The sequence below is a fragment of the Alexandromys fortis genome, unplaced genomic scaffold, assembly GCF_014885135.2.
Source record: "Alexandromys fortis isolate MF-2015 unplaced genomic scaffold, M_Fortis_MF-2015_v1.1 scaffold_20, whole genome shotgun sequence".
NCBI lineage: Eukaryota > Metazoa > Chordata > Mammalia > Rodentia > Cricetidae > Alexandromys > Alexandromys fortis.
In genome coordinates, this window is record NW_026067903.1 from 16988028 (window position 1) to 17002027 (window position 14000).

At 36.0% G+C, this 14000-nt stretch overlaps 1 protein-coding gene across 7 annotated transcripts in view; it reads left to right on the forward strand.

The window, feature by feature from the left end:
* The window catches only part of Rims1 (regulating synaptic membrane exocytosis 1), a 472082-nt gene that overhangs the window by 332789 nt on the left and 125293 nt on the right, over positions 1–14000 (forward strand). For 5 of the 7 annotated variants that reach the window (XM_050134523.1, XM_050134524.1, XM_050134525.1 and 2 more), the window contains 5 exons: positions 475–546; positions 4507–4663; positions 5284–5409; positions 6941–7003; positions 11342–11431. In XM_050134523.1, coding sequence (XP_049990480.1) covers positions 475–546; positions 4507–4663; positions 5284–5409; positions 6941–7003; positions 11342–11431 — 508 coding nt within the window. Of the gene's footprint in view, positions 1–474; positions 547–4506; positions 4664–5283; positions 5410–6940; positions 7004–10402; positions 10478–10775; positions 10872–11341; positions 11432–14000 lie in introns of all 7 variants that reach the window. The other 2 variants (XM_050134522.1, XM_050134528.1) reach the window with 2 other exon arrangements.

The window sequence follows — 14000 nt, forward strand, 5'->3', positions numbered from 1 at the left end:
CAGGTTTTTGCCTTTTTGTTGAATATAATATGTCAGTAGTTCCCTGACCAATAATTTACTCAAAATTAATATTCACCAGTAGCATGGCTAACAAACATATGTTTTAACAATGGGCTTGATGCTTTTGAAGCATCCTGAGGTGTGCCAGATGGCAGACAAGGTAGGTCTTTGAGGCTGTGCCCTCAGCCTCAGTCTTCTCCCTACAGGGCAAAATTGTAGGCACTTCATTATACGCTGTCAGTGCAGCATTTAAAATAAAGAAGGACATGAATCAAATTATATTCCATAAGAGCCCTTCAGTGAATTTCGCTTGGAGGAAATTCTAAAAGCTATTGTTTTTTTTTTTTTAAAGCAAACATGTTTCTCGACAAACCAGACCAGTGTTTACTTTGAATTATTCTTGTTCAACTATGTCCTTTGCATGTCGTAAACCGAGCAGACACAGAGGTCTCTGTTTGCCTTACTGTTGTGCAGGATCTCAGCGAATCAGTGATAGTGACATCTCAGATTATGAGGTTGATGATGGTATTGGAGTAGTGCCTCCAGGTGCGTGGTGAAGAGCATGGCTCTGCTTCTCTCTGTCCGCTTGATTCCGCTGCCCACTTCCAGGCTCCTTCCGGATGCTGAGCTGGAGGTCGTTAGTGCAGAAACATCAGTGTTTTGTTATTCCATGGTGACTTGAGTTTCAAATTGTTAACAATGTTTAAAATGGACGAGCATCTCCGAATTCACACTCTACTTAATTGACATAGTCAGGTTCCCCCGTAAAAGTATGCCTACGTAGGATAAACAGAAACCACGATTTCACAATACTCTGAGCATTGTGGAAATGTGGATTTCATTATGAAAGGATATTGTTAATTTTATTACATCCAATTCCATTCTCTTGTGTTTTATATTGTATTTCTATGATTTTCCTCCCCCCCCCATTTCTCAAAATACCATAGCCTTCCATGGAATATACTGAGAAAGGTGCATGGCAGGGTTTAAAATTGCATGTGGCATGGCTGTAGCTTTTATTGCTTTTGTGGTGTGCTCACTACTTATACGTGTGTGTGTGTGTGTGTGTGTGTTTCGAAGTAAGACAACGCGCTAGAAAGAGTCGCCATTCCTTTGAAGTGTTTGTCTTCTTGTCTTTGTATAAGTTGGCCAAAGTTTTGTAAAATGTGAAAATGTAGATTCACGTTTTCCCCTCTGAGTTGTCAGAAAAGCACTTAAAATCAAGGAACACTTACGTTCTTTGCATTAGTCCTGTTCAATTCCCTCTGTTTACTAAGGGGGAGCAGGCAGTTCAACTAAGAATGGAAAGAGAGATTTCAGCCTATAGGAATGAAAGGTAGTTGGTTAGGACAGTACAGGCACGTGTGCCCTTTGTTTATGCAACGTCTGCTGCCGGGTGCACTTAGTTCAAGGAGGGAGGTCTTAATAAAATTGGTACAATCAGCACTAAGGGAGAGAGTTTATGCTTTTGGAAAGATGCATAGAACTTCATTCAAGATATCATTAAAATACAGAGGATTTTCTAAAATCAAATATTTGCTATCTATCTTTCAAAGAAGGTACTTATGTGGGAAAAGAGAATATTGTTACATTAAAAAGGTCTATGACTTAGACTAGATTATGAATGAATAGTTTTGTATAATAGTGAGTAACATTTTCCATTTGCAGATTTTATTTTTTAAAAGATCATAATAATTGTGCACATTCTTAAAACACTATTTCACAGAATAGAAAATCGTAAAATTGAATGAAATCGAATTGCTAAAATGATTATAAATTTAAAGCTATTGACACATTTAAATTCATATGAATGAGAGTATTGCTGGTAAGAAAGTAATCTAATATTTACTAAGGTTGGTCAGCCTTAAAGTTATGACAAACTTACGTAAATACAATTTGCTACTATGGATGTTTCCCATGTTATACTCACCTTTCTCATTTTTTAAAATGAGGCAGTAGAGGATTAACGAATAGCCAACTAAAAACATTTATTCAAGTGGTGGGCTCCTTTTCCTTTCTCTTAGATAAACCTGTCCATCGTACATCGGCTCCTGAGAAGTCAGCATGGGTGATGAACTCACTACTTGTGAGATTATGACTCGGACACCTTGTATAAAACACTGAATTATAAATATACCTCTGTCCACTACTCAAGTGTATTATAGTTGCCCTAGTGTTTGGTAACACATAGAATCTTAATTATAGAAATCTGATGCTTCAAATTGTGTTCCACAGTATCTAGCTCTGTAAATTAAATGACCACAGCCTGAGAGATAAAAATTTATATAACCAATAAGTAACAGTTTATGTTTCAGATCTCATTTTATTAACTAGTGAGCAGAATCATCAATTTCCTAAAAATTCAAGACATCTACTTCTTTGATCCAGTATAAAGATACAGGGACCCTCTAAAGATACACGGAACAAATATAATTTAGTAAAGATGTGTACATAATGAATCAATACACATAATAGTTTTAAGTAGAAGAAAGATGAAGCAATGATAAAATGTAGACAAATGAGCATGAAGAGAGGGGATTAAGTTAATGAGCACAATGTGGTCCTGGTACTTCTGGGTGACTATGAACTTGCTCTTGCATTTCTAACATCCTGTGTGAAGACAGAAGGGAGTTGCTGATTGTAGGTGGCCTGAGAAAGCTTGAGAGCTTCATTCACAATGTTCTACAACAACCAAGTCTCATACTTCCTCATTCCTCATGTACTTAATAGCTACTACAATCATGGCCCGACAGCACGTAATCCTATGGTTTTGTAAACTAAGTAGTTTCAACTGCTTAAGAAGAATGAAACCCATATGCAAAATGCTGTTATTCAAAGGCTGGCATCCTCCACATTTGGAGCATCTTAGCCAGTTCAGGAAATGAAAATAAAATCTCTAATTTATAACTGAACAAATGAAAAAATTAAGATGCGAGTTAACTGCCTCTTTTTTATTTAACTCATCACTTAAGACTGTGTGCAGCCAATAATTTAAAACCAAGGATTCAAAAACATAAATTAAGCAAGATATGACGATTAATCTATATATTATTTTATATAACTAATATGACTATACTACAATTAAAATTAAATTATAAATAATTATTAATGTAGGTAAACTTTAATATAAGTGGATATATAGATATAGTAACTTTAAATATAGAATCATACTTTAAAATGTTTATGATTCATATAATGACTATGCAGGCATAAATTAAAGTATCATGTCTTTTCACCGCACATTGTTTTTTTATTTTCTTTGCACTAATGAAAATTAATGACATCATAAAAGCATAAAAATATACCACTTTTAAATTGTGAGCTGTTTTCATGGATTTCAGACTTTTCCGTCTGAATCAAACCAGAAATTACACAGATATTTTTTATCCAGAATACATCACAATTGGTGTTTCTGTGCAGTGGGGTTAAATGTGTTCATTTAACAATGGTTCATAAACACAACGAAGGGCTAGTTTTACATATCCTAGATAGGTTTGATGACTTCGAAGTCTAACAGTCTCTGTTTCATTATCACCAGGGTCTCCGCTCATACACTATGTTCCTTTGAAATTTGTATTTATTGGCTGCAAACCTCACAACCAGTGTTTGTCATAGCAAAGAGCAACTGCTCTTCTTTGTTCATTAAAATGAGTGTGGGATGTTTTTATAGCCAATTAAAATGGTTAGAATGCTTTTGTGATGACTGCATTTGTAATACGACTAAGTGGTTGATCCTTTAGAACAATTCAGGGGTTGGAGGGATGACTGAGTCTGTAAAGTTTGCAGCACAAGCCCAGACTGTCATGGTGGCATGTGCTGTGAACATAACGCTGAGACAGTGCAGACAGGAGGATCCGTGGAGCTCACTGGCTAGGCAGCCAAAGAGAATAGATAGTCTCCAGGGTCAGTGAGATGCCTTTTCTCAATAAGGTGAATCACAGTAGCGGAAGATATTTCATGATGACCTCTGGCCTTTCCGTGCCCACATATACTCATACATGGGCAGCTGCACATACACACACATACACACATAAACAGGCACAGAAGCACACAAAAATATATACTACACACAAAAGCAAAGAAAGAAGAACTAAAATTAATTAAATTAGAAGAAACAGCAGATCTAATCATTGGCTTGTGTATTGACTCTAGTTCTCTAGCTGCTTTGTTTATGTTGCTGAAAAGTCACTAACTCATTCGTTTTTTTTTCTTTAATTAGAATTGTGCGCCAATTCATCATAATGTCTGAGGCTTAGACCGTCATGTTACTGTTTAGTATCTTCATGGTAGCTTTGAGCCTAACTGTAACGTGTTCTTCTGCATGTCTTAGCTTACACTTTGTGTATGTAGACGCAAAGCTTTGGGCAGTAAGACTAATAATACTGATTGCATGGCGTTTAACACTAGAAGGTTGGTGGCTGCTTGGATATAATTTCATCATTTCCATGTTAATTTATGCCATACAAAGTCCTAACAAGTCTTTTTTTTCCCATATACTTTTGTCAGTGGGTTATAGATCTAGTGCTAGAGACAGTAAAGCCACAACATTAACAGTGCCAGAGCAGCAAAGAGCCACTCATCACCGCTCACGTTCGGTGTCTCCTCATCGCGGCGATGATCAGGGAAGGCCGCGTTCACGTTTACCAAATGTGCCATTACAGAGGTAGGTGGGGAGCAGGTTAAAGTCCTCGACAGCTCTTTCTTTTTTTATATTCCAGTGGATTTTACTCTAGATCAGTAACTGCAATGAAATGATGGTTTAGCCAATCAAGTTAAGGAATTTTGCTGTTTGTTAGCAGAGACCTAGCTCATCCCACATGGGTTCAAAAAGTTTAATACTGAAAGAAAAAAAATGAACAACAGCAGTTTTCTGAAAGGAGAATCTATTATAAAGTTATACAGTATTATCTCTTTGAAGTGGTTTAAGTGCTGGAAGTCTCTCTCTCTCTCTCTCTCTCTCTCTCTCTCTCTCTCTCTCTCTGTGTGTGTGTGTGTGTATTTTCTATTTCATCTGACTCTGAACAGACCTCTGAAGCTGTAATTATACAGATAAATCATGGGCCTTTTTATACAAAGATATAAAACCAGGTTGGAAAGATGCAACACAGGCAAAACTGAGAGTCTGTTCTCTTCTTTCATTGAGTAAGATTGGCTTCAGTGTTAGGTTAGCATCTTTAGAGCAGGCCATTTGTTAGCCAGTTACAGTCCCATTTTTTACCCCTTTAGTCTGTTGATAGCTTGGGAAAATACTTTGTCACGTGAATTTTTTGTGGAATATTCTAGGAGCTTAGATGAAATTCATCCAACACGAAGGTCACGTTCTCCAACCAGACACCATGATGCCTCCCGAAGTCCAGTCGATCACAGATCCAGACATATGGAAAGTCAGTATTCATCGGAACAAGACAGGTACTTTTCTAAAGTATAATCAGAATACTGTAATCTTTCTATGTTCTGTTTTTAACATATACAAATATTGCAGGATAATATATGAAAGAGTTAAGTTGCATCATTCAAAACTGAACTCTCCAACAGTTTTGATAAACATATGCAAATCTCAAAGTTATTCAGTCAAGGTTATACTAATATCCATATTTTCTTAGTCATGCTTATCTAGTTGTGACATTTCATTGACTTGGATTTTGACCTAAATTTTAGAAGAAAGGCTACGTGAACAATTTTGAATAACTTTTCTCCAAGGGTACCATTTGGATTGTTGTATTTTTTTGTAATTATAAAAGTGACATTGTTTATCTAATTCATATGTTTTTGATAATGGTCATCTTAAAGGTTGTTTTCAATGCAGACTCTGAAAACGTCAATAATGTTTTGTTATATACCACTTTCTTACAACGTGTCTTCTCATAGGCCTCTGTGAAATACTACATATGCAGATAGATTATTGTATGGCTGTGTACATTATTAGTTCTTCACTTATTAATGAACAAATAACCTGTGGAAATTGTTAGTTGGAATCTATATAATAAACGTATTTTTCTTCATGCCCACAGACATTCTCATCAAAGTAACCACATGGATGTGCTGGATTAGCCTAGGGGTAGTGCAGGATTGGAGTTAAAGTGGAATGAAACTCACCTTGGTGAATGTTCTCTTCTGGTGTTTTGAAGTGGAGGAAAGTGCAGGGAGGGCTAGAGCGAGGAGAGTGGTGTTGAATGACAGATGTGAAGGACTCAAGGACACAAAACCCAAGCTGAGCATCTTAAGTTCCTATGGGAAGTGCTGCTGTGACCTTCAAGTGTGAATCACGTTGGAGACTGGGGGACAGAATTGCTCTAAGGAATAGTATTTCTTACTGCTCAGTTGAATGAGTGAGTGGGTCCTGCATAGCCAACTCGATTCTGGGTCCCAGTGAATAGTAGTGGGATTACAATCAGCAATAGGCTACATGGCTAAGGAAACCAACATATTTAAAACAATTTGATTATAGAATAAAAACCCTACTTAAGAAAAAAAAATAATACGATACACATTCTGAGTGGCTACTAATGACTAGGAAATGAACATGTTGCTAAGTTTCTAAAAAAGAAATAAAACCAATTATTTTCCATTAATATCTGAAAGGTCAAACTTATGCATTTTAGTTACTGAAATAACTGTATTGGCAAATGTGTTCCTATACTTTTTGGGGAAAAGGCTGTTTTTCTAACCTTTTTATTGTTTCATAAAATTGTTTTGAACCACTAAGTAGTCAGTCAGCAGCCATTAGGACGTCAACCATAATGTTTGTTACTCTATTGTTTGAATTTTTTAACGCTGTCATGTTTATTTTTTTGTTTAACCTCTCAAGCAAGTACGCTAGTGCAGACGATCTGGTTTCTCCCCCTTTTCATGTTTTCATTGGCATACCATTGGCACAACCCATGTCATTTAATGCCTCATGATTTATCTGTCTCACCCACCACCCATCCTGTCTGTGCAGTGAGCTTCTCATGCTGCCCAGAGCAAAACGAGGACGAAGTGCAGAATGCCTTCACACGACCAGGTAAATACAAGGATTTGGTGATGCTGACTGTGTGTGATGATTCGCTTCCCATTCTGCTATTCCGTCTCTCCTTTGGCAGTATTATTCCTACACCGTAGAATTCCCCAACCATTCAAAAGCGACATTATTTCATATGGAGGTTAGGCAAAGATTTCAAAAACATTTTAATCAAAGCAGACCACTTCGACGTGAGTATGTTAAAAAAAATCAAGACTGGTGAGCCTCGTTGGAAATATTTTCACACCCATAAAAAAACGAGGAACCAGTTTCTACAATTCTGATTGCAAATGCCCATTGTGAGCTCCGCCTCTTCACACGCGGACTTAAAGACCTGTCTAGTCACAAAAGCTCTGTTCTCCCGTGCGTGGCAGGTTTACTGTGTTCATGATTGTGGTTTTGTTGCTTTAGCCTTTCAAATGCTTCCTTTTGGAACTTGTTATCCTTTATGTTCTCTTTTTCTGTCTATTTTTATTTAAATGTTTTCAGTTCATTTTTAATTGCTTGGCTTCAGGTTCCATAATGCCCCTGCCCCTACTAGTTAAGAAATGCTGAAAAACACACTTCCTCATGAGGACATGCATACGTACAGGTAGTACCTCTTAAAGTTACTTAGAGGAGAAAGAGGATGGTATACTCCTTTGCGTAAAGCATGATGCAAAATGTTAGGCTTGTATCTTGAATTTCAAATCTGATAAAAATAACTCTTTAACGATTACTAGTAGAGTCTAGCTAGCTAATCCTTGCTGTCAGTTTGTAGCCAACTGAATGTTGAGAAGCAGATGAGTGAAAAGAGCACAGATTCTCCCAAGTGTGAAAAACCCAAAGGAAAGAAGTACAAAGGCCTCACCTGCAATACAGAGAGAATTTTAGGATTCATTGTATTCCTGCAGGACACATGGTTCTGATTGAATATGTGATCATGACTGGGCTAGCAAGAATTATTGGAAAAGTACTCTTATAAAATTATCCAGCCGCTAATCATTATTCAGTTTATTTTGTAGGGCCACAGGATAAGTGAGGAAATTGTTAATTCTATGTATCAACTGATGTTAAAGTAGAAAATCATGAAGGTTTTTAATTACCTCAAATCATTTATTACACTAAACCCCTCAGGCTCCCAGCAAATGTTTCTAAACAGCAATGAATTATTTACAAGTTCTGTACAATTTCTTCTACTGCTGTCTATTTCCTTTCTTAAGAAAGGAGAAAAGATTCATACATACTTTTCTATTTATGGATCTAATTTGTGCCTGGATGTACACCAGTCTAAATAAAATGGTGTCTCTTCATTTTTTATCTTGTACTTATCAAAGTGAAGTAACAGGACTTTGAAAAATGGCATGCCTCTAGTTGCATCATTTAATATAATCTCGTTTTTAATACAAACGTTTCACAAATTATTCCAAATTCCATGTATCTTTATTGTTTAACGGATAGGATCAACTAATGATTTTAGAGGTCTTCATATAGGTAGTCAGTCATCTTCATGAATATATTTGAAAATTTAATAAATGTCAATCTGAGACTGATCAAGCCCATTGACTGATACCTCCACAGATGTAGAAATGCTAGCATTTTTATTCAAATGTAGAGATGAGAAGAAGCAGTTACAGAGACTTCTCTGCCTCTTATTTTTATAATGGTACTGTTGGTCCCAGTAAAACTGTCGACTGCATTTTTTTATTGCAGCTGTATTGTTATGCTTACATTTTTATTCTAGAGTTTTCAAAAATTTCCCTTCCTTCTACCCCTTAATACTTATTGCAAAATTTCTAAAGGCAGAGAAAAACCTGAATTCAAATATATGTACAAGCATGTGTATTTAATTATCTCCTCTTTTTGTACCTATGCATTTTAAAATTATTTTACATATTTGTATAAAGATATATACAAACAGAAGCTCATTTTTGTGTGGATATACCATATAGATTTATTTCATATAAATTTTAGAAATTTATTAAGAATACCTTTCTATGGCCAAATTGTTAAATAGCACTTTCAAAATAAAACATACTAAATTTACTGTAATCTTATTTCAGAGAATCTAACAATTCTCGGAAGCATTTGTACTAACAATAGTTTGTAAGCTAAGACGAGACTGGAAACTGCAAATTAAAATCATGGTGCATATTTTCAAAAACTTAAGTATTAAAGCACCTATCTCATATTAATCAATTTATAACAAACTGTCATAAATCACATTGTTAACGTGAAAGTTCTCAGGTGGCGTATTGTGCCGGAAATGCTGTACCTGCCTTAGCATGTCTTAGATCCTTCATAAATGCTATCCATTTATTTCGTACAGCACCCTGCCTCACTGAGGATATTTCTTCCATTTGGTTTATGTAGAAATCAACTTAAGGTCTTGACCTGCATTTTCTAGATTTCAATCAGTAGGTTGCAAAGTCAAGATGTTTAGACGTCAAATTTTATGTCATTTTCCTTTTGGCTTCTGACTTCATGTAGATCTCTATTACCAAGTTCATGAAAATAAATAAGCAAGACCTTTGAAAATTTTTATAGAAAACTGTCATTAAAGTGTCTTTCCCACGGGCAGGAGATGGCAAGAATAGAGTTTTAAGGAGGTTGAACATCTCAATATTGCTTTCCCTAGTATGACTGTAAAAAATACTCTTAAGACGTCGTTAAATTGAGGCTTCAAAAAATTTCCTCTGAGATGCCCATTAGTGCCATCATGGTTATACCGGGAGACTGTTAGAATTTAGGGACTTTGGTAAATACATCTTCCCTCCATTTGTCATGCTTTAGTATTAACTGAAATGGATGGTGCAGTTTTGTAGTTAACATTACTAGATTATCAATAAAAAACCATTAATTAACTGGATTTACCTTGCCCCTTAGAGGATAGTGCAGCTGCCTGACAGGTTTTGTACAAACTTGGGCAAATTTGGGCCTTGTTTCTGCCACTTAATACCAATTAGTGCATTATTTGGCATTAATTCCCTGCATCAGTGTTTCCTGGTTAAATCTATGCTTTTCAATCGCGGTTTCCTGTAGTCTTATTTTAACTCCGAAATGACATCTATTAGTGCGTTTGTAGTTTCAACACTGAGCTGTTCTGCTTCACATAGGCAGTATATATTTGGCCAGGGATTAGAAAGGCTTTAGCATTGGTTTTGTAGTTCATAGAATCTATCAGATATTTTCCCAAATAAGATGATTCAATTATAAATTAAAGTAACGTGAAATAACATGTCACTTTATATTTTATTAATTCTGAGCCTTCCTTGAAATAACTATTGTGACTTCTCTATGAAAACTAGCAGAACCCCTTTGACCCAGCTTTTGTCAGGCCTCCTGCTTCCCTAATGCCGTAGTTAAGTTTATTTCATATTTTTTTTGTTTGTTTTCCTGCATGTTTGTGTTGCCATGTTCCAGACATTGTGTTAGGCACTCTAAATCTTTACCACCCAAGATGCCTTTGTTACAGAACAACTGTCGTTGGTTCAGCAGGTAAGAGGCAGTGCAACGTGCTCTGCTTGAACTATAACCCCCAACCCCGGCCAACAAAAACAGAAAAGTGACGTTCTCATGTGTTGTTTACCTTAGGCTTCGAGTTAATCGTCCAGGAAGCTGTCTTTCATTAAGACTGTCTAATCCTGATTTAATTATAAACATATATTCTAAAACAGCTACCTAAGCGAAACACAATTCAGAAGGCAGAATTCTGCTTACTTACCATTTCCTTGTTGGTTGCAATTGTGGTGATTAATTTCGTTTCCTTTTATTTGTGTGACTTTGATTTGCGAAGCACAGACGTGCCTGCACACACGTGGACCAGATCAGTGACTAGACAGGACATTCCCCTTCAGCCTGATTGCTGTAATTCGAGAGTGCTGTCTGTTAGGTCAGAGCATCGGGGAGTGAAGACTCACTCTCACGCCCCTTGTCTAGTGCTGGGAACCAAACTAGTACAGCTGTACAGTTATTTCTCCTACGATGTCCTTCATTTTGTTTTGGTGTGGCATCTGTCCTTGGTAATAAAGTTTTAGGCATTTTGTTTTAAATGCTTCCTGTATCCAATTTGTTTTTTTTTTCATAAGTAGGTGTGATTTGGTGTCATATTTCAGTCTGAGATTCTTTTCTTTTTTTTTTAAAAAAATTATGCAACGCAATTTAAGCATAATATTTGTTTACTTTCTAAACAAAAGTCTACACTGTCATCCCGTGGCTCTCTCACACCCTTATGAACTGAATCGCAGTGATTCGACATTCTGTGTAATGAGAACGTTATTTTATGCTTTCCTCTCTAACGTGGTCTTCCTTTCTTTCCTTTGTCTTTCTCTTCTCCCCCTGGATGTAATGCCCTGGCACTAGCGAGCTGCAGCCCTCCCTTGCCAGGGCTAAGAGTGCTAGTACCAACTGCTTGAGACCAGACACTAGTTTGCATTCACCAGAACGAGAAAGGTATAAAATAAAGAATTTCTGAATTTCTTATCATTTGTACAGTGACTTTTTTTTAAAAAAACCACTCCGTTTTGTTTCATGTGAGTCTCATAGACTTCTCCACTCATGCCAACTTTCTTGCTGTCTTCATTTTCCTCCCTCAGTACGCATCCGTGTAGGGATATGTGTATGTGGACCTGTGCGAAGCACACATATGCATATTTCTATGAATGTTGTTGCAAATGGTTTGATGTAACTTGTCAATGCTTCTGGCTGCTGCTTCTCTTTTTGTTTCTGTTCAGTTTAGTGTTTCTGTGATTCAAGGAGCCTTCAGTATGCTGATAAAGCCATAGGATAGTGAGTTATTGGAAGGGTTGAATATTGTTTCCCCATTAAGAGTGGCAATAAATAATATTTTTAGATCTCATAATAATTTTTCATAAAGTCAAAATAAAAATTCTTTTGATATAAACCTTATCTTACTGGGCGGTGGTGGCACACGCATTTATTCCCAGCACTTGGGAGGCAGATGCAGGAGGATCTCTGTGAGTTCGAAGTCAGCCTGGTCTACAAGAGCTAGTTCCAGGACAGGGTCCAAAGCTACAGAGAAACCCTGTCTTGAAAAACAAACAAACAAAAAACAAACAAACAAACAAAAAAACCCTTAGCCGGGTAGTGCTGGCACACGCCTTTAATTCCAGCACTTGGGAGACAGAGGCAGGTGGATCTCTGTGAGTTTGAGGCCAGCCTGATCTAGAAGAGCTAGTTCCAGGACAGGAACCGAAAAAGCTATGGAGAAACCCTATCTCAAAAAATCAAAAAACAAAAACAAAAACAAAAACAAAAGACACAAAAGAAACCTTATCTTTAGCCCTTTTAAATTAACCTACTTTTTAGATAAATTATGTTAAATTTTATTTTGTAAAAAATTTTCAGATTTCTTGAAATCTTTCAAAAGTAAGTACAAGACATATAACATGTATTTACATAGATCATTTTTGTTAAAGCTTTTGTATGATTGATGAGCAAGTACTAATTTTGATCTAGATGCAGTCAGTAATAGTGTATCATAGTGCCGTCTAAATGTAAGTGAGTGAAACAATTGTTTCCTTATTAGGAAACTTTATATTCCTGCAAACTTAGTTGTAACTGATGGTCTTGGTTATAGTCACTGTCCTTGTTAAATTAGATGTCAATCACAGGGAATTTATAAGTGACTTCTGCAATCTCTGAAGAAAAGCATTTGGTTGGACTAACATAGCCCTTGTTAGGCATTGTTTAAACTTTCTTATTACTAATCTTTGTAGTCTATGAGATGTTTATTTCTTGGGATTAAACAGTAGATCTTCAGAAGATTATACTACAAATCATTTTTGCATTATTAGTTATAAAACTTAAAATAGGAAAAATGAAATCACATAATTATGGTTTCTATGGCTGTCACAAAACACCATGACCAAAAACAAGTTGGGGAGAAAAAGGCGTATTTGACTTACATTTAGTGGAAATAGCAGTAGACTGTTCAAAAACCGTGATTAGTCTTACTTTCTATTTTGTTTTGTATTATCCTAACCTCAAAATAATTGCAATGATACTATCAGGTAATTCTAATATGTTTCATATTATTATTTGTTTTTTATTTATGATAAATATTAAAACAAGTGTAGAGTTATCAGGGTAGTGAAATTTTTGGACTGTAACAGTCTCTTGTAATTTTTAATATATAGATGAATGCTTCCTGATGAAAAGACAGTTGAAGCCATGTGTGTGCACTTTTAAAATCTCTGTAGCCATACTAAAAAGTCAAAATAAAGCCTAGCCTAACATTAGATAGCATTATGGCATGTCGGTAATAGCTGTGAAGGAGACAGTGTGTATTCTTCTTTGTATGGTAAGTCATGAATATTTCATTTATAACACACCATAATTTGGACTTCTGGCTGCTTTATTGAACAGTGTAAGTCTCACATGTGTGCCCTTGAGACGCTGAAGCCAAAGAGTTCACAAATCTGTGTTTCCATTAATTTAAATTTAAATCTCTCAAATAACACCATTAAAGTGGGTCAGTCTGTATACAAGAAGGCTAATCATAATTATTAAACAGGTTGTTGTGAAATCAAAGTGCCGTGCCCCTCTTTAGTATAAGACAAAAAAAGTAGATTAAAAACCTATATACCTGTATGTTGAGTAAGAAGTAAATTTCCATTAAACCATCTAGAGAGGATAGCTCAGCACTGCTTCTCAATTTAATGAGGTTACTTGGCTGATAAGAAAATAAGTAAGGATTTGTTGTTGTTTGTCAAGGAAAACATACATGTGAAAAGCTGTAGGTGAAAGTTGTTTTAAAGACAGGACCCTTGTATATACATCCATGGGCCATTCTGAAGTGGGCACACCCATGTGAAAAGTGGTAATTGTTCACTTTACAGGATGCCTCTGAAGTTGCTTGTAATATAGAACAAGGGAACCTTAGAAGCCTTTGAATTCTTCCTCCCCTTTGTTGATTAAAAGGCTTATTATATTAAGTTCCAACATGCACCCATATATATATATATATGTGTGTGTGTGTGTGTGTGATATATATATATAT